Raw genomic sequence first — 21,845 nt, forward strand, 5'->3', positions numbered from 1 at the left:
TGTGCCTCACATATTCCAAATGGTTTCTGGCTGTCCTTGAACTTGGCTGTTCCTGAAAATTGAGGGTTTGGGGCACAGGTGTAGTTATTGACTCGCTTTACACTGGAAAAGCAGCTGCGCTGTGATCTTAATTTGCCAGTTAAATGGATGGGATAATTTGTTTAGGCTTCCTGTATGATGACAGCATGTATAAATATTACAAGATGAATCAATTGCCCAGGCTGGTTATTTTCGCTAAGAGATCTCTAACAGTGAAAAGGGAAGAAACATCTTATCATCTAACAATTATGTTACATCAAGTGGCAGCAGTCCTCTCTAGCCAAGCCTTCCTCAGCATGGGCTTCATGAAAAGCTGGCCTTCAGCTGCCGTGCTGGTTCTGTCAGACCTGATTGCCCAAACACGTGCAGGTAGCCCTTGATGGTCATGGTTTTGCCAAAAAAAGCTATCAAAATAAAACAAAATAATAATAAAAAAGCATCTAAAGAAAAGCCAAATAATCCAAATAATAAATCATGATGAAACAATAATGATGATCCATACAGAAGCTGCTGTTGGTAGCAGACATAGATGCTTTCCTAATACTGAAGGAAATTTGGGTTTAGGAGAGCAGAAACTGGATTTTTAGGGTGCTGGACGTTGCCCTGCAAACAGCTACAGCAGCACAAATGATGAACAAGCTTTTGCAGATGTTTCTGCACTGTTAGGGAAGGTTCTCATCTATACCGAAATCAGAGGATGACAGCAAATCATACACAAGCATGTGCTTTTTACAAGAAACCTGTCACAGGGAATAGCAATATTAGCTGTGGCAGGTCCAGGTGTGCATCAGTCTCTGTTGCCAGACAGACAAAACCCTGAAAACCTCCCCTTTTTTACATTCCTCCTCCACAAGCTGTTCACTCACTTTTAGCAAAATTCACCTGTCAGGAACTCCCACTCGTGTGGGTTTGGTGATGACAGCAATCTTAGAAAATGCTTTGTGCACTGCAAGACTTTCACCTCCAGGACCTCAGATTCAAATAACTTTCTACTTCCAAAAGTGACAGAATTGGCAACTTAAAAGAGTGGAAATTCCCTTTAGGGTTGGTAAGGGTGGTACCCAGAGCCTTCTGGGCTACCCTGGGAGCCCGGTCCTCCCGTGGGTACTGCTGTGTCTTGTTTTTTTTTTTTCTCCACATTGTGAGAAATGAACAAAGATGCTCCTTCACCTGCTGACTTTGCTCATCTTATTCCTAAAGAGTTGAATGATGAGGAGATCACATAAATGAAAGAGCTGGGGGGTTCTAGGAAGCAAACGCTGCTCTGCATTTTCTGCTCTCCAACTGCACTTGTCTGAATTTGGAGTAACTTCATTGAATTCCAGGTAGCAGCCAGCCTAATTAACCTTACACAATTACTTTCAAATGTATGCTAGGAGTCAAAAGAAACTATATTAATTTTACAGCACAATTTCAGTTGTGTTTACTGAGTCAAGAGCTGAAATAAAGGAAATATAAATTCCTGTAAACCATTGACTAGAAAGTAGAGATATTTGTAATCTTTGAGACGATGTTTCCTAGCAAAACAATAAGCTGAAATAAACTTCAAAACTGAAATCTATTTAAGCAAGTGACATTTTAAAAATTATTTTGTTCTGGGTTGAGAGGAACTTTCCCTTCAGCACATCCAATAATTGCGAGTGCTTTTAACTAACCCATCCGATTTTTGATGTCAGCCTGTGATTTTTCTAGTGTAAGATCTTTGAATGTAGAGGACTAAAAGCCATATACGAAGCTAATTAAACTCAAATCTACTTGTGTGTTATATACAGCTTGCAAACAAAATTGAGTGGACGTTTTTGGCTCCGCACCCCTTCATTCACACGAGCAGGGTTACGGCACTGGGCAGCGCAGAGGGCTGGCGGTCAGCAGCATCACCAAGTGGTGCAAAGGCACTGTCCGGGGGTGCACAGCGAGTGAGAACCCCGAAGAACCTGCTCACCATGCTCACTGAACATGCCTCTGTGGTTTTAACGCTGTGCTGCACAGCCAGTTAAAATTGCTGTACCTCTGGTAGGGTGGCAGGTTGGAGATGGCACTTGGATTGTTGCCTTTAACCTCTTACAAAGACTCTTGAAATAAAAAAGAGAAAATGCTGCCTGGAAGATGTGTGTGAGTATTATTCTCTTTGGAGCCAGCGCTGCTGGTGTTGCTTTGATTGCATTCGATTTTCTTTCTCAGAGAAAAGTTTCTTCATGTGTGAAGCATGCTCAGTCACCAGCGTATGGTTCGGTAGAGCTCGGGGGGGTGACTGTTGTGACATGCTTATAATGCACATGGCTACCATCTAGTAAAGACGGCAGCAAGCCCATTCTTTGCTTTGCAGGAACACAGAAAGCAGATGGAAACTGTTTGCTCTGTAAACAGCTATAAGGAACTCCTGCTCTATCTCCCCGGTTTTCATTCAGATCAATAGGATCCTTCTGTCCAAGGTATTAAGATAAATCCAGGATATTTTGGTATTGATTAAAGAGAGACATTTAAAAAAAATCAATCATGCTGCAGGCAGAGAAACGTTACTGCCTTGAATGTGGAGGCTTGTTAATCTTGCTAGATAGGATGGAACCAAAGTACAAACTTTTGTGGTTCACAGACCCAGCTCCTGGTTCACAGACCCACGCTCCTCTCACCCACCTCTATACCTAATTAAAATAACCCCCAACAAGAGCTGGTGCTTGGCAGAGGCTCTTCAAGGCACCTGCTCCTGCTGCATCCCAGCCAGACACACAACCTGCAGGCACTGATTTGACAGCTCCTGCTTGCCAAAACGCACACACACACAAAAAAAAAAAAAAAAATTCCTTGTCAGGAAGGGGAAAGAATGGAGAGGGGAAGCCACCAAAAGTTGTGCTGGGCAATATGACGAGAGGGAGAGGGTTGCTGCTGGCTGCTTGGTGTTGAATTCACCACTGCTAGGTATCATCAGACACCGATGCTGTGAGTACCAGTTCCCCCGGCATTTGTACAGGGTTGGAGAAGTTAATAACCTCAGAAACATTCAATTTCTTCCCAATTAAAACAATAAAATCCTTCATCACAGAATATGGGAGAAAAAAAGCTACTAATCTGATAGAAATTCATATTTACAGAAAATAGCATGAGGGTTGGTGCTTGCATGGTGAGACAGTTCCTGCTGATTTATTAGACCTTGTACAGTGTAATATGGGGCTTTAATGGTATTTTACATTTTTCAGTGGTTCCAGTCACCCAGCTCCAAGCCTCAGTGGCTTAAGATGACTGCTGTTGCATTTTCCTGTATCTGAATGTCCTTCTCCTTCTACCACTGGTGGACATCTGATCATGCACTGAGAAACACACTGTCCCATACTTTGTACGTCTATACCCAGGTCGGAACGTGCATTTTGTGTGACTGTTACCTTTATATAGGAAGATTACATGAAGGTTAAAATCCAGCTCACCCTAGTCGTGTAACCACTTATTTTGGTAGAAAATAGGCTATTGAAATGAGTATAAGTCAAAAGCCTTCACCTAGAATGTCTTTCAAATTAGTGCTATAGAAACAATCACAGTCTCTGTATTTGCCTCTTTGCTTTCATGGGGTTTAATCAGTCTCATACAAACACACAATGTATGTTGACACCAAGAAGGATGATTTCCTGGGTGCTTCAGCCCCAGAGCAATAGCAAATGATAAGGAATACTTCCTATCTGGGCACATTTACAGAAATAGAAGAGCCAGTCCCCTTGTTTCCCCCCAATAGTTGCTGATGCTGCAAGTGGATGTGTGTTGTGCAAAGTTTGACACCTGTGTGCTAATCGCCAACTTGGTGTCAATTAGTTGACAAAATACCACATTTACAACTTACTTGGTGGAGGAAATTATATTGACCTTATGCTGCCAGCAAACTAGAGAAAGGAATAACAAAACAAAGAAAAGAACAGTAGTAAATTACATGCTTGTGTTTACTTTGCTAAGAGTAGACATCTAAAGGTGTCTCTTTGCTTTCAGTGGCCATCACTTCCCCATCCTAGGGAGAACACAGGAGGAGTGACTCTGAGACACTCAGGAAGGCCCTTTCAGTAGGAAATAAGTGGGAATTTGATAGTAGGTGTCTTTCAAATGATGAATTTTGGCTAAATGGACGTGTCCAGGAAAGGAAAAATGTTTAGCCTAATATGCTACAGATTAATTTTGACATGCCAGAGAGAACAAACCCAGGAGCACTTCTCAGGAAAGGAGCATGGGGGGATCACTTTGCCTTTTCCACACTTCTGGGCTCTCCCCAGCTTACTCCCACATTGGCCATACAAGTTCTGAAGTCTTCTCCTCCAACCCCAGCTCTGAAAGAAGCCACAGCCACCTGTGTCTCCTTACACTGCCTGGGTTTACAGTGTTCTCCCCCATGCAAGAACAAACTGATTCCTCTGAATTATACAGAGGAATACATACTCACTCCTGAAATCACTGCAAATCAGGTAAAACCCATCAACAACTATACAGGATCAAGGAAGAGATTGTTCATACCCATATAACGAGGCTCAATCTTTGCCCTTGGCTCTTAGTGACTGCAAGTGACATCTTGATTTTTTATATCAAACTTTATATTTTTCCCCCATCTCCCCAAATGTAGTTATAATTAAACAACCTCTCATGAGCATCAGCTGTGCTATTAGAGAAGAAATTAAACATTTCTAAGTAAATCTAATAGATGATGGGAAATTTTAACACAGCCATGATATCCGTGAGATCATTTAAACAGAAATTACTTTATATTAGAAATGGCAGTTACAGGCTGTATCCCCAGTGCTTTAGAGGAAATAGAAGGAAAAAAAAAAAAAAGTGAAGAATTTCTTCATTATTTCTAATCTCAACCTACCCTTTTTTAGTTTAAAGCCATTCCCCCTTGTCCCATTGCCACACCCCATGACAAAAAGTCCCTCTGCAGCTTTCCTGTAGGCCCCCTTAGGGTACTGGAAGGCCTCTGTAAGGTATCCCTGGGGCTTTCTCTTCTCCATGCAGAAAACAACCAACTCCCTCAGCCTGTCTTCATGGGAGAGATGCTTTAGCGCTCTGATCATCCTCATGACCCTCCTCTAGACTTGTTTTAATAGGTCCATGTCTTGTGCTCGGGGCCCCAGAGCTGAATGCAGTACACCAGGAGGGGAGCAGAGCAGAGGAGGAGAATCACCTCTGACCTGCTGGCCACACTTCATTTGATGCAGTCAGAACAGAGTTGGTTTTCTGGGCTGCAAGCACACATTGTTTGCTCATGTTGAGCTCCTTATCAACCAACACCTCCAAGTCCTTCTCCTCAGGGCTGGTCTCAATCCACTCTTCACCAAGACAGTTTGGCTCAAAATCATAGAATATTCTAAATTGGACTGGGACCCACAAGGATCATCAAGTTCAACTTCTGACTTCACACAGGACCACCCCAAAATCAGACCATATGTCTGAGAGTGTTGTCCAAACACTTCTTGAATTCCAGCAGGCTTGATGCCATGCCCACTTCCCTGGTGAGCCAAAGAGCTTTTTGGGCTCTAGCAGCCAAAGACAGGTTCCTGGCTGCCCTTTAAGCCAAGCTGAATAAATCCATAGCAACTCCAATGGAGGAGACTTGGGAGACATTTTCTAAAAACATAATTTGATTAAAGGATTTTAAAGAAATTGTCTTTGCCCCCCAAAAAAGGCAAGGAGAAATGGTGCCATGCCAGAACCTCTTGTTCAGGGTGATGCTGCTGCTCCCAGCAGCTCTCTGCCTGTCAGCCCCTTGGCTCAGCATCGGGCATGAAGGCATCAGTCTGGCTTTCAGCCACACTTTGCTTTCCACCATGCTGGCTGACTTCCCGGTGTCTAACAGCGTCTGCCTCAGGAGCAGAAACACAGCTTGTGGTAGTGAGGGCAGGAGGGTCACTGCTGGTAAACCAAGGATGCAGTGGGCTGGGAAAAGGATTCCCAGTGCTGCAGTCCCAGGCAGCACTAGCGGTGCCCCATGTTGCCAGGAGATGAGTCCATAGCACTATTCAGCACTGTCAGTCATCTCTGCTCTCAATTTTTTCCAAACCCTAGATATTACAACTGGGTATTATTAGCCTCAGCCCTATACCCTTCAGTATCTTTCTAGCACCCCATTGATGATCAATATATCACATCTCCTGCCCTGGAAGCGTGGCTTCCCAGAACAAGCTCTAGCTACCAGACAATTCAAGTCTCCAAGCTCTCTTCTGCTGCAGTTAGGCAGCACAGCCCACAGGGCTACATGACAGGGTGGGTGCCCACGTGGGGACCTGCCCCTGCTGTTCAGCAAATTCTGTCATTAAAACCCACCCCACAGGTGAATGGGCACTCCCACCTGCAGAGAGAATAGCTTCAGGGGGAAGCCAAAGGCTGGTCTCCTTCCAAAACCGTCCACAAACACCACAAAATCAACAACGTCCATTCAGAATCTTCCACTTCTCTAATATGAGGAGGGTAAAGAGCAACATCTGAATAAATATCTTCTCCAGAAACTACTTTTGTCCCCTCAGGCCATTTTGAAATAAGAACTGCTAGCTTTGGGGATATACTGAAGGAGACACTTGTTGGGTCTCTGAGGCTGATTTCTGACAAGCCTTGGAAGCTGCTTTGAGCAGTGCCGGGTTTACCCCCACCACCACTCTCTCAGCCTGCCATACAGACCATCAATAAATACCCATCACCACCTGCCTACTCACAGGTACATTTTGAATGAAGCCTGATAGGAGGGTGCAGAATGGAGGGAAAAAAATATTTTCAAAAAGCTGTATTTAGAAAAATGAACGTAATACATTTTTATCTGTATTACCCCCACCCCCCTTTTTCCCTTCCTCTCCCCTTTGATTCCTATGTATATCAACTCAACAGTGCAAAAGCCAGATATTTGCTGCTGGCTGTCTGGAAGCCAGGTGGATTCACAGCTGTGCTAGAACTGAGTTCTCCTTTGCCAAGGACAACATCTACTTTTTGCACTATTTCTATCTATTTTTACAGAGCTCATCACTCTGGGACCTAATCAGTGCCCAAGCAATTGGAAAATGGGATCTGCTGTTAGCTGGCAGCCCAAAGCCAGAAGAGGAAGCCAAGCTGGAGAACAGTGACGCTGGTCAGCAAAAAACATGGCCAGCATTGGCAAAGCCTCTGGCTGGCCAGCTCTGCTGCAATGGGGTCTCCTGGGCATAGAGCGCAGCATGGGCAGAAAAAAAATAATCATATCCACCACCTCCCCAGCAACACAGTTCACAGTGTTATTTGGAGGTTCATGCCCAGTGCACCTGGCCAACAAGCACACACAGTTGGAATCCACAAAGACAGCAAATATTGTCTTACCCAACCTTCCCCCCACCTTGGATTGAGTCTTTGCACTAACATACCTTGTAGGCCTCCTGGTGTTCTTCTAGCTGCTTCCTTAGCTGCTAAGCCAGCTCTTCTGCTCCCTATTATTGTGTCGTGATTACCATTCTGGTGGGCCTAACAACACATTACTGCTACACCTTTGTGCCTTTGCAGTGCCTCGGCGCTTTGTAGTTAAACTGCAACATTTCTGGGCTGTGCTCAATTGGTCCTCCAGCTGTTGTCAATAGCCCTTGTTCCCACCAGGTGGCTCCATGGGCATGTAACACTCCAAAGGCATGTTTATAAACATTGAGGGCCTTCCCTTCTGCTAATCCCAAGGCCCTAGTCAAGGCAATTAATTCAGCTGTTTGTGCTGAGGTGTTATGGGGTAGTGGCTTTGCTTCTACAGTGTCCCAAGGGGTCACAAATACCACCAAAGGTAGTCCCAGAGCCAGTTTTCTAGCCCCCTGGACTAGGAGTACAGTCGCTGCTACTGCCCTCTGGGAAGATGGTAGTCCCTTACTCGTCTCATCTAGCAGTTTGGAAAAGTAGACCAAGGTCTTTTCCAGCTTCCCAGCACCGTGCTCATCACACTGGCCACTACCCCTCTTCATTCATGCACGAACAATTGGAAGTTCATTTCAGCACATAGCATAATATGGTCTTCCCACAACCCACACTCAGTCTGGCTTCTCAGGTCCCAATACAATGCTATAAAAGCACTAACATACATCAACTCATGACATTTTCCTTCCCGCAGGCAAAATAACATTCACTGCAATATAGTATTATAATTGAAGGATCCATTTTCTGGCCATTGTTCCCCACCATCCAGTTTGTATTGAGGCCACTCCTGCTTACAGTGTTGCCTAATTTTACCCTTTGTCCTATAATCACCACCAAATTTAGACCAATTTTTAAGGATGCATCCAAGAGGGGAGGAAGGGAGGATCCTGGACTGACTGCTTCCCATGTTCCCTGCAGCGGCTGCTCGCGCTCAGCTTTGACTTGAACCCACCGATCAGGTCAGGTAGCTCACAGGGCCATATCCTATTCTTGCCAAACCACAGTGCCTACATGTGAGGCTGACAATCCGCACTCCAAAAACCCACAGGAAGATATAAATTGTACTCACCAGGCTGGTGACGTCCCCCTTGACCCCCAGACATTCGGTGGATTCCTCAGAGCAATGCGCCATTTGCCACTTGCTGGCCCTGGGCTTTTGGAGGGCATAGGCCAGACCCTGATAAAATCACAAGTGTGTGCTCAGTCTCTGGAGTGCTCACCTCCAACGCCGATCTGCCTTGCTTCTGCTAGCTCAGGGCTGCCAGTCCCCCTGTTTTCTTCAAAGTTTCCTTATTTCGTCAGCATAGGACTACAACAGGCCATGGGTGTGGAAGAACCAGCTCCTGCAGGCCTGGGGAAGCAAATATGAAACAGGAGGTTTCTGTGTGTTGTCCAGGGCCCAGAGCTAGCCTGTCCTACTTGCACAACACATCTCAAAGGAGCACCACAGCTCCGGGACATGGACAGTCATTCATTTCCACATAACCAGGCGTTCAGTTGTGTGAATGCTACAAAATGTTGCGTGCTGTGACTCTGGGAAAAGCTACAAGAGATGGTCAATGGATCACCCACTTGTTGGAGCACCTGATGTGGTATTTGCTGCTGGCTTACGGTGTGGAGGCAGCAGAATTCATTATAGCTGAATAGGAGATCAATACACAATTTAATTAAGACAGATGGTTGCAGGTTCTCCTCATCTCTTGGGAGATACTAAGAGTGCCATACCTGGAGCTTTCTACTGCTCTCTGCCCTCTTTAGTTGTATTGCCACATTTACGCTAAATTACAACGAGGAATTTGTTAAGAAGTTAAAGGGCTCTGTAGTTATTCATGCTTTTTATTTAATTACTTTTTTCTTTTTCTTAATTAACCAAGTTCTCGTCTAATGGATTGAGCAAGAGCAAGGCAAGAGGAAATAGCAGTTCCCACAAAGGGTACTTCATTACTGCAGCTGGTGCTGTGAGTGATTTCTGTGTGCTCACAGCAGTTCAATGTCACGCAATGCTGAGTGTGAAGGCTGAAATTAAGTGACTTTAAGTGAAATTAACTGACTACCTCACATTCCCTGAGAGCAACATTTTGCTTGTACATGCAGTATAGGCTGAAGCTTCAGAGTAGCCCTGGTGTGGACATGTTGTGTTCTCCCATACGTGCAGTCCCCCAGACAGATCCAAACCCACAGGCACGTTCAAATCTCCAGCGGGCTGAAGATGAGCTCCGTGCAGAGCGGATGGCAGGCTGCGTACAAGGATAGTACCACGTGCTGGTTCAAATGCTGTACAAAGGCTGCGGGCAGAGTGCTGCAAGAATATAAATTTATTTAAAGAACAAAAGCAGAAACTGTTTTTCCCTGAAATAACAGTTGCACCAGCTAGTCCTGGTTTCCCCTGGCTTAATGGGTAAATTCTGGATATATTTATTTATGGCCAAAACCCTCCCTGAGGGGAGGCTGGCCCAGATGCCAGTGGATCAGCAGCTCTGGGCTTCATACCAAGCACCCCTCCCACAAACACCTTCCTCTCCTAGAAGAAGAAATCCTCTCCAAAGAGCACATTTTTAGCCATCATCTGCAAATGTCAGATTAGTGTACTGGTTACTGTATTCCCCAAAAACTTTTGTGCACATAAAATATCTTTAAGCAGCTTGGTACCTCACCTGAATTCTTTTGACACGGGAAGAAGGAAAAGAAAGGTGATAAGAAGTTCATCCCACAGTATGCATGGAAGGGGGATTAAGGTCCTGTATAGCTTTACTCTTTCTCAGAATAAATGAGCATCTGGCCACTGACTATCCAGTTTTCACTGCGTTGCTGGAATCCCTTAGAAATCAGTAAAACTAAACTTTACAATGCTAACGGGTGAGATGTTCACAAGCTTCCAAGGTTTTCCTGAGAGAAAATAACACTTTTACCTACAGACAATAAATTTAAGAGAGAGAGAGATTAAACCATGGAGAACTACCAAGAATAGAATAATGTAGAGCCATGGGCCAAATCATCAGTCACTCTAATCTCAGTGAAAAAAAAATAAAAATTACTTCATGAAGATCCTCCAATTCACACCAGATAAGCACTTCTCTTACAAGAGAGATTACTGAGAGATAATCCTGTGTCTCTCAGAAAGATAATAGCACTGCCATTTTTTCATAGGCAATGGTGCACCATAACACACTGTGCATAAAATCCAGTCCCTGCAGTGCAGAAAGCAGCGGTTCTGCAAGATTTCCTTTTCACAAATTAATTTAATTCTTGTGAGAGAGAAAAAAAAAAAAAAAAGCTATTAAAATGCTACTACAAGTAAAAGCATAACTTAGAAGCCTAGGATAAGACTCAAATCTGTTACAGCCAATTTAGCTCTGCTTTGCTGAGTGATGGCAGGTCAGAGAGAGCCTGGGGCTATGCAGGAGCTGCAGGGTCCTGTCTGCCCAGCACTTTTGGGACTGGGAGCATGGTGGGGAGGGGGACTGCTTAATCAGTGTCTGCTTAATAAGTGACAGTCATCTTCTGGGGAAGCCTCAAAGAGATATATTCAGCCTTGGTGGCTTTGTTTAAATCAAAGGTAATAAGAACACTGCGTCAGTGGCCACAGGCCCAGCTCATAGCGTTTTCAAGAGGTCTCATGGAGTATGGAGAACCAGTGGTAGAGACCAAAAGAGGCAACACCATGGAGCCAGCACATCTGGAGCTATGCTCTCAGAAAGGGCAAGAAGAGTATGCATGAAGGGTGGGAAGGAGGTGGAACCAGGGGCTTTATTTTCTTGTCAGAAGGATGGAGTAACAGGACACCTACTGCAACCACCTCCCAAACCCTCTCACCCTCACCAACAGATCCGTTTAACAGCTGGCACGGTAGCAGACTGGCTTTCCCCCTGGTAGAGCTGAGATGCTCCCACACACCCTGTGTGTGCACCTGGGGGTGTACAAGAAGCTGGGAGGGGACAGAACCAAGACAACTGACCCAAACTGGCCCAAAGGACATTCTGTACCATATGACACAATGTGGGACAACAAAAACTGGGAGGATTGGCTGGGGGAGGGAGGGGGACCACTGCTTGGGGACAGGCTGGGCATCAGTCAGTAGGTGGTAAGCAAGTGCATTGTGCATCACTTGTTTTTATATAGTTATTATTTTCCCTTCCATTTCTATCTTATTAAACTCCCTTTAATCTCAACCCACGAGTTTTTACTTTTTTTCATTCCCGTTCTCTCCCCCACCCCTGCGTGCCTATGTTTACACAGCACACAGGCACAAAGTAGGCATGCAGTTTTTAAATTTTATTTATTGCTATTAATATGTAAGTTAATTGTTACATTGCATCACAGCATCCCTGAAGAGATTGATAAATGCCACAGAAAAATGAAGATACAAGATACGACCCACTACAAGCAAGAAGAGAGTGTGAGCTTGAAAGAACTGTTAATGCCCATGGTGAAAACAGGAGCAATGTGGGGGAAATGTTTGCCTAAGCACAGGCTGTTTACCCTCAGATTTTCTCTCCACTTGTTTTCAGGTTTCCAGCCATCCCTACATAGACAGCATGATTACATCCTTATGGAAATGGCCACATACATCCACCAGCTCAACCCAGGTGCCACGGCATCTTTTGCCATGATAGTAAAAAAGCAGATACAAACAAGGCTTTTTAGCAAACGGACAGCAAAGAGAGACAAGTTCTACCTACAAGGGTCACAGGTATCTCATGAAAATACCTCTCCCATTGTCTTTTCTGGTCTCAGGTTATTATGGCCACTTCTTTTCCTTGTTCCCAGGCCAGCTAGATGCAGTCCTTCGATACATGACCTCACACTGCTTCAGATGCAAAGCAGCATCTGCTCCCTCTTGTTGATTTTATTCAAACAAATCTGCCACACTGAAGAATAGCAAGGCTACTTTTCAAAGGGTTCTGTAGCCATAGAAATCTCCCAGCTTATGTACCATAGTTGTACGTTTTGTACATTTGAAAACTCATTACATGCCATGAAAACCAGTTCGAACTGTCATCCTCATCATGTATCAAATCAGAAAAAAATCTGCACACAATCCTAGACCTCAGCTGAGCTGCAAAGGCAGCATCTCCTCCAGTAGAACAATGAGCTCCCACACAGGCTTCACTAAATCTGAAGGAATTAGGCCCCTAGCATGTCCAGTTGCTTACATTTATCAACCCAGAACAGCTGTGTAAACTAAATTCATGCCGGAGCTAGTAAGCACAAACTTAGGCTCACAAAGCCTAGGCCAGGAGAAGACCTGTTCCCTGTGAGCAGATGAAAGCAGAGGCTGAACTGCAGGTATCTGAAGGTCTCTCGGGCTTGAGATTCTTCTGAAGCCAGTTTTAGTGCATCTGTCAGTGGGAAAGGACTCATCTTGGTGTTTTCTTGCAATTTCTGCTTCCAAAATTACCTTGGTTCCAATAGAGGAAAGAGATACAGAGCCATTTATCAACTATGTTATTATTTGCAATAAGCTTGCACAGCTGTAAGTAGAAATTGATGTAGGGCAGAGCTGAGTCCCAGTACTGGTACGCTGCTACCTCTAGATTTGTTAGCTTGGTGCCCAAGTCCTCCAGACATAACTGGAGCAGGCTGACCACCAGCCAAGAGGTGAGCCCAGCCTTTTTTCCTCATCCTGGCTACCACATATTCCTGCAAACAAGTAGGCTGCTCCATCTCCTGATCACTGAAAGGTGGGTGGGAAAGCAATCAAAAGAAATAAATTCCTTCAGTGTTTGATCACGTGTGCTCTTTTCTTTCATCCCACCTAATGCAATTTCCTTCATAAAGAGCCTTCGAGATGAACAGTAACTGAATAGAGACCGCACCTGTAATAAAAATTCACTGCCAAGCTTTCTCAAGGGAACAAGAAAAGAAAAACTTGCATCTTTATTCCAGGCTGACAGTAAGGGGCCTCACTGCTTCTCAAAAGCTGTATTATTTTGTTATGAAGTTTCTATGTCTCTGCATTCTTGGCACAGCTCTGTAATAACAAGAGTAGTTAGTTCTGGAATTGCTCCTGTCTCATAGGTGTTTCTGGAAGACAAGTTAAATTGGAATTAGCAAAAATAGCCATCTTCCGTTCGCATGAAATCACACTACCTGCAACCCAGTTTGCAAGCCACAGCGACATATGGAGACTACTGCTCCTGATCATCTTTTGCTTATATCTGGCAGCCTCAGTACATTCAGGAACGGGGGAGGGGGAAGCGCCATGTAGCAGGAAGATTGGTTGAAAGGACAAATTTTAAAATCCCGGTAACTTGCAGCTTTCTTCCTTGTCAGTGTTTAAGAACACAAGGTGGGAGCAAACTACCTGAATTCTCTTTGCTCAGATGCAGAACTCTCTTTTTGTGGCACAGAGGTGAAGGTGTCACCCGAAGCTGGTCCTGTCAGGGTACCCCATCACTCCCATGTAACACAGGAGCACCGCTTTCACCCCTGGGGAGGGGAGAATGCAGGGTCACATAAGCAGCTCTATCAGCCTCCAACTCCCATACAAAAACAAGGGCATCATTTCCTCAGCATACTGCAGACATGCGGTGCTGATGCATCACAACCAGTATGGAAAAAAACGGACACTTAAAAAGAATAAAACCAGTAGGCATTGAATAAAACTAGAAATCAGGTTCCAAGCAAGAAGCGGTCTTTCCTGCATGTTTCTCTGTGACAAACACCTTAGCCAAGAGCATTGTAGACACTTAACAGGGTCAAAGGGAAAATAAGAATTCCCTGGAAGACAAAATCACTGCCTATTATGCCTGTTTCCTTCATCAGGGACAGGAACTGACATCTCTCATCAGACCAAGGACACCTCAGTATACCTTGGAAGACATCGTGAGTACCAGCCATCCAACCACTTCCTCACAGTGATCACTTACTGTCCTGTCTGCCCATTTCTAGCAACAGTTCAAGCACTTTGATCTAATGTAAACAAAGCATTGCAGTATTTCATGCTCAAAATTGACTCTCACAGTATATTATATGTATAACTCTGTTTTGGGATTGTTTGTGCTTGAACCAATTGCATGTAAAAACAAAACAAAACAAAAAAACCTGCTATATAGGTAGGTCCATTTCTGAAATAAAAGCGAAATTGGAACTATCAGAAATAGCCATCCTCATGCTCACATGAAATCACACTACCTGTAACCCAGTTTGCAAACCATTTGTCATCACTTAACAGATTTTTCCATTCACACTTTCCAGACACAGCTACTGAATACACTTATCAGCTGTGCTTTCTGTAAATACTTTATTTGTTGCCTTTGGGAGAATGCATTCTGATTTAAAGACCAAAAAGGTGTTATGCAGAATGTGAACCGCTCACAAACCATCCTTTATTCTGTTGAGAAGTGCATCTCTTTTCCAAGTTTTTGTCTAACCACAAATGCTATTCAATAGTAAGCTGACCACCACCACTCATTTATGTCAATTGTTAGATTGCTGAAATGCAGACTACTGCAACAGACTAATCCTTTGTGCAGTTATAGCACAGCTGTAACAGCAACATTATTGCCCCCAGCACACAAACCACTGATGTAATCTCTGCTACAGAAAACAAACAAACAAACAAGAATTTTCATGACATTTTTTGGCATAACTTTATTCCTATCTCAATGCAATGAACACCTTTTCCCATTAATCTGTCAGTATGGGTAGTTTTAAATATAGGTAAAGCATTCTAGAGCTACAATTCAAAATGCTAAATATCCAGAATATAAACCTGTATCAGAATGCTTTCAAAATGTCTCAGTGTGAGTAGTAGATTAAAATAAATACATAAATAAATCAATGCATACTTTCTTCATAAACAGACTTGACAAACTAAGACCAACTCAGAAGTTCCAGTTAAACTATAACTTCACCTCAGCCTCTGCTTACATTACAAAATTATCCAAAAAATGCAAGTTACCACCACTCAACCATGAAGAATAAGCCTGTAGTATATTTGACTCAAGTATTACCTGCCCACACATTAAAACAAAAAGAATTCTCTTCCAAAGCTCCACACAGGTACACCCACAAAAATTTTAAGACATATCACTTAGGATGCTTTTTATAATGGAACACTAAAAGAGCATTACTAAAACTTCACTGAATTAATGTAATCACACCATATAAAAAAAAAAAAAAAAAGATTTTGTGTATGGGCCATTGCTTTTCAAGGCTGTGGTAGTTGTATGCTGTTTGAAGTGTTACGCTTTCTGTATTTTCTATTCTTCTGGTAAAGCCTTACCTGTTTTGTTTGTACAGTCAATAATTCTCTCACTATGAAAAAAGCCTTTTATTGAAAACTTCTACAAGAACACAAATGATCACAACTAAAGCAGGAATCTAGCACAATGGGTGCCAATTTATTTATTTTTTTACAAAAAAATACAATCCAAGAGAAAAAGCCTACACAAATCAGTATGAAACATCAAAGTTCAAAAACTACACAACAAGAAAGTAAGAGTTCTTGAAATGTAAGGAAAAAAATCTTCAAGCACTTCAAGAGCTGCATCCTATTCTCACATCTTTCATGATGTAACTTTTGTTCGGGAAATGATTTCATTCACAAAACTGTTGTTCTTTGCCAACACATCAGTTCTCAGCTGCTTCAGCTTGATTTTGATGTCTTCTTCTGACATATCTGTCAGGGGCAATGCTTTCACTTGACTAAGAAAATCCTGAATGATCTTTTCACCTTCCTAAAATGGAGTGAGGGGAAGAAAGAGGAAAACAAAACAGAATATTTAGATTATTTCCAGAAGCTCTTTTCCAAATTATACCATAAATACAAAGTATTATTCAGCACCAGAAACTTTTTGCAGGAAAAAAAAATTTGGACTTGCTCTTGTGGTCCTGACACCAGAACAATATGCAGTTATACTGATATCAGGAGTTCTGTCCCAAACACAAGCTGATCAGAAGAAACAATGTTTTCCATTGAGAGCTCCTACAGGTGTTCCACATTTAATTCCAGTACACAACCACAGTAGGAGAGGTTTGCAAGCTAGAGATGCTGTATTATCCAAACTAGTTACTTTTTGGAAGAACTGTAAATCCAAATCAATGTTTCCATATGCAAAAGCAAAGAACAAATTGTTACCAAGCAACTGGAGAGTGGCTCTCAGCACTGAGAACAGATGATAATTAAGTTTTATGCATATGCTTTTACACAAACAGGCAAAGTGGAAATTCTAAACAATTTGAAATGAATAACAAGAACAAACATTTTAATGAATTGTGTTCAGGATTCCTGTATCAGAAACAATTTGCCCAGAACACAGATTTCTGCCTAGTCCTCTGCATTTTCTACATTAGCTACTCTGCCACAAAGCATTCATATTTTCATTTCAATATTTAGGAGTAATGCAGTGTCCATTCAGTGAGGAATTCTCCAAAGCACTTGGAAATATAATAGTACAATTGTGCCTCTAAATATGTTAATGAAGGTAGACAAATTGCCTGGACAAGAAATCTAATGCTATGCCATTCTATTGCCTAGAGAGTTTTCAATATATTATGTATTACTGAATTATCAAAGAATAAAACATGACACTGTATTTGTCAGAAGTGTTTGCCTTGTCAATTTAATTTACAACAAATTAACATCACACAGCCAGATCCAACTAATTTGAAAAATACTTCACCATGGTATCTAGAAAGTTGGCAGAGGAAAGGTAATAGAGCAGCTGATGTAGCTGGAGGGGGGAACCTCCTCATACCAACAGGTAAGACAAAACAGAGATCATTCATCTATAACACTTCTTCTATCTGTAACGTTCTTACTGAGACCTCTGAGTGGGCCTCTGGAACTGAAAATAAAGTAGCAGCCTCTTTCTGAAACAAAGGCTTTTTAAATGTAGAAAGCTCTTTGGATATGATTAACACTTCAAGAACAGATCTGAACAGAATCACGTTGAGCTCAAAGAAGTTAGTGCTAACAAGCCCTCAGAAAAAAAGGGAGGAGAGCAAAACCAGGTACAACCCACCAGCAGAGCCAAGAATAATCTAAACAACAAGTAATACAAAAGCTACAACTTAAGTCTCAAGAAATGTTGTATATAAACCAAGTAGCCAACAAAATCAATGAACACAAAAGAAAATCCCACAGAACAGCTAGAGACATGGTCCTGTGAACACCTTCAGTTCTATGCCAATCACACCAACTGCTGATCACTATTCTTTCAGGAAAAAAAAAAGATATATTTAGTTCTTATGAGCAAGTCTTTAGATAAAATTCTTGCCCTAGCTTAATGTGAAATGAATTAAAACCAAAACTCACTACCATTGAACATCTCTTCAACTCTTAACAAACTTCATAGCTAAAACATTTTATTACAGAAAAACAGAAGCACATTTAATTATGATTAAGCTTCTGGGAAAAGCTGAATCCTAAAACTATTTTTGCTTGAGCTACTCCAGCTAAACAAATGGGGGAAAAAAAAAAAGCATTTATTTTGGCAAACCTCTCTTTCTCTGTAGACTTTCTTGGATGGTGGTTCTCCTTCAGATTCCTTGGACTTGCCAATGTTTTGAAACTCCTCCAGTTGCAGTGCTTTCTCTCTTGCACTTTCTATCACATGTTTTGGGAAAGCCGCCAACTCTGCTACATGTATTCCAAAACTCTGGTCACAAACACCTGGGTTGAGAGAAAAACAACCTGTAAAGAAATCTCAAGAGGTGACAAGGCCATGCACACAGAGAGTATGTGAACAAACTTATAATAATTCTCTATTCTGAAAAAGTGTGTGATACAGTTTGGTTTTCACAGTATATTTTGATTTATCTTTTAGACTATATATGATAACACAGATTAAAGAATATGCTCTTATTAAATTAAGCTGTATTACAGCAGTAATTGCAGAAGTAGAAGTGCTTCAGGAAGAAAGAAAAAAAATTCAGACAGAAGTTTTCCTCTTGTACTTGAATGAAACAGAATGATTTTTTTCATGAGAGTACTTCAGCAGAATCTGTAGAAAATAACCATCTGCATCATTTGTATAAATATACAAAAACTGCATTTATGCTTACATATTAAAAAAAATGGTGTGGTACACTCTCAATCCTCCTCCTCCTCTTTTCTGTCAGTCCCACATAGCTTCCTAGTCTCCAGGAGGAGTTTAATTATATCAAAACCTTTCAGCTTCATGTTTACACTGACTTCAATTAATATACTGTTTATAACATTTGGTTGAGAATGAAAGTTCTCACACTTGCTCAGAATATGTCAATTATACACAGTTACATAAAATCATTTGCACTTCGGTATCAAAAGCCCTTTGTTACAATCTATCAACTCCAATTGTTTACATTGCCATCATTCCAATTGGCCACCCCAAATATTACTATATCCTTTTAATTCTGGTCTTCAGCAAAGAGTTATAATAAATGATTTATACATTCAAAATGACACTTCACTAAGCATCTACTAAATACTGGGTAACTGGAAAATAGGCAAAGAAAAATCTGGTATTTAGATTTTTTCTGTTTCATCAACATTGTAATCACTCAGGTTTCTTAAAAGAAATTAAGATTTTTAAGCATAAATTAGTTTTCCTGATTTTATACTAAGAACATACACCTCTACAGACAAAGTTAACTCAGATTTCTGTTGAGAAAGTCCTGAACAGAGGCCTGGAAAATTGTACCCCATGTACCCTTTTCATGAAGAGAGGAATGAAAATACTCTATTTTCATGTCTTGTCTCTAGTTTCATGTCTTGTTTTTCACATTTAGTTATACATTGCAAATGACATGAAACCTGTTATTTGTTTCAGAACAAAACTGGATGTGAGGTGCATATACTCACCTTCTTGCTTCAACAACACAACTCCTCCAAAAAGGAAAGAGCACAACACTAAAAGCAAAACCTTATATGAAATGCATCCAGTTTGAGACTAGCTATTTTAAGATGAAGATTTTGTAATGTTGCACCTAATCTGACTACAAATATTACAAACTATTGTGCCTCTGTGCTCAATAGCTCTTCCAGGAAAACTGGTCACATGAAAAAACACCGCATGTACAAAGAAAAGATGTGTATGTCTAAAATTGGGAAAACAGGTTGAAGAAAACTATGAAACGTGGCTTCTAGAGATTTCACCAAAGACCAGAATAGATGAATTGATACATATTTTAAAAAGAAGGAGGGGATCCAAGAGATAATTCACTCACCTACTTGGGGCATATTATTATTTTTTTTCCTATCATAATATTTGCTAAGTTTACCTTTTCACCATTTATACAGTCTTACCTGCCTTGACACGGTAAAGCATCGTCAGTGTGTCATCACTGGTTAGAGCAGTAACATGTAGGTTATTTACTGTTGGCACTTGATCAGCAAGTGCTGTCAGTTCATGAAAATGTGTAGCAAACATACAGAAAGCACAGATTTTGCTAGCAATGTATTCTGAAATAGCCCATGCTAAGCCAAAGCCATCATAGGTAGAAGTTCCTCTTCCCAGTTCATCAATGATTATTAGGGAGTTTTCAGATGCTGTCCTAAAAAAGAAGAGCATTAAGTTTGAGAAAAGCACCATCTCAACATGGTTATTCTGGATATTGGAGTACCAGAAGTTATGTTCCATATTAGGCTTTCTTTGGCCCTTTTAGACTTTGCATCCTGGTAGCACCTCTGTATGACCACTGAAATAAATAGTAGGCTACTTCAAGAACTTACAGTCCTCCTATAAAGGAATTGATATCGTCGGCTGAGAACCTATATAAAAGAAAATCTTGAGATGCATCGTTCTTAGAGCACATCCTTTCCAATCAACCCTAACCTACAAAAACAAATAAACACAGGACTTACCTAAGGATTGAAGCAGTTTCCAACATTTCAGCCATGAAAGTAGACACACCTTTCAGCTGACTGTCTCCAGCTCCTACCCGAGCCAGGATACAATCCACAATGGTTATTTCTGCAGAGTCACAGGGTACAAAGCACCCAATTTGGGCCATAAGAACAATCACCCCAGTCTGTCGGATGTACGTTGATTTTCCTCCCATGTTAGGGCCTAAAGAAGAAATTTTGCAGAGGAATTCAAAAACGTCATCTTTCACCGTTCAACATTCTTTTGAAAGGAGAACAGGCTCTTAGAACAAAAACCACGGAAGCTTCTTACTCTTTTGCCAGGAGAGAGAGAACCAGACTTGTCTAACAGGTGCAACAAGTAGCTCTACCAGCAATAGTAGAGGCGGCATGTCTTACTGAATGCTTTTCTTTGTTGTGGTGGGGGTTTGTTTTTTTATTGCTGTTTTTTTGTCTCTGAAGTCATATAAAAGACATGTTCATACCTAATCCTAATAAGCTTTCATTTTAAAGTCATCAGCATTGCTGCTTAGGAACAAAAATAATTTGCTTTTACTTCAAACTACAATTACAATTTGTCTGCAAAAATGAAATAGCTTAGTTACAGACTGGGTACAAGCTTTCTGGCAATTTAAATTACAATCTAAAGGGATTCTGAATCATCAAAAACAGATATTATGAAATTATATTTTAGCTAAGTGCAAATAAAATAAAAAGTATTTTCAAAAAAATGATTATTTGACTTTTGCTAACCAGAAAAATAAGTGTAGTGCCATGTGTTTATTCATATTCTTGCAGTTCTTTTGATCATGTTAGAAATGTTCATCAATCATTCTCTAATTTCAGATCTTTGCTACTCAGAATGCATCAAGCACATCTGAATGAAAATTAAAATTCAATTAAATGTATAAACACTAAAAAATGTTTCCCTGTATACCAAAATTATCTTAATTACACCAAGAATGGGGAGAAAAAAGGTAGTCATTAAAACATGTTTTTCATTTTAAATCAACTTTATCACTAAAAGAAAACATTAACAAAGTGGGTGTTTAAAATCTTGTCTACAGAAGATGCCTACGTGGCTACGGTACAATTGGTGCCTACTGGAATTTTCCAAATCACCTCGGTAGGTTCAGGTTCTCCAGCTCCTGAGGTCATCTGGCTTGTGAAGTGACATTCAGTAAGGCACAGAATAGAAGTATTAAGGAATTAATTTCTTACTTCCTGGTAAGAAATTACTTCCTTCACAGCTGCCTCTCTCTTCTTCCCAAATGAATACTTCTAAATTAGTGACCACCTTCTCCGAACAGTGCAGTGTTAACTACAATTGTAAAATCTAATTCTATGATTAGTAGTTTGGAAGACCTATTTATGTGCATAAGCTTCCATAATATCCACTACCCACAGGAATCATTTGACAAGAACCCTGTAGACACTTTTAAATATGTATGTATAAAATAAACAATAGGTGTATATATATATATAGGTGTATATATATATATAGGTGTATATATATATATGTATATATATATATACACTTATTGTTTATTTTATACATACATATATATATATTGTGTATATATATATATACACACAATACACACAATAAATCAGTTACAAACATCCAACCTTCTTTTCC

General features: G+C 41.2%; 2 protein-coding genes across 3 annotated transcripts in view; one reads left to right on the forward strand and one right to left on the reverse strand.

Moving 5' to 3' along the window:
* The window catches only part of KCNK12 (potassium two pore domain channel subfamily K member 12), a 28,819-nt gene extending 26,675 nt beyond the window's left edge, over nt 1-2,144 (forward strand). For both annotated transcript variants that reach the window (XM_068675858.1, XM_068675859.1), the window contains exon 3: nt 1,812-2,144. In XM_068675858.1, coding sequence (XP_068531959.1) covers nt 1,812-1,959 — 148 coding nt within the window. In that variant the 3' untranslated portion in view covers nt 1,960-2,144. The remainder of the gene's footprint in view (nt 1-1,811) is intronic.
* A 13,596-nt stretch (nt 2,145-15,740) lies between these two features.
* Nucleotides 15,741-21,845, reverse strand: part of MSH2 (mutS homolog 2) — a 33,832-nt gene continuing 27,727 nt past the window's right edge. Inside the window, exons 13-16 of the mRNA XM_068675857.1 lie at nt 20,207-20,411; nt 19,649-19,896; nt 17,862-18,034; nt 15,741-16,097 (exon numbers count right to left, since the gene is read on the reverse strand). Coding sequence (XP_068531958.1) covers nt 15,927-16,097; nt 17,862-18,034; nt 19,649-19,896; nt 20,207-20,411 — 797 coding nt within the window. The 3' untranslated portion in view covers nt 15,741-15,926. The remainder of the gene's footprint in view (nt 16,098-17,861; nt 18,035-19,648; nt 19,897-20,206; nt 20,412-21,845) is intronic.

The sequence above is a fragment of the Anas acuta genome, chromosome 3 (assembly GCF_963932015.1).
Source record: "Anas acuta chromosome 3, bAnaAcu1.1, whole genome shotgun sequence".
In the NCBI taxonomy this organism is placed as follows: Eukaryota; Metazoa; Chordata; class Aves; order Anseriformes; family Anatidae; genus Anas; species Anas acuta.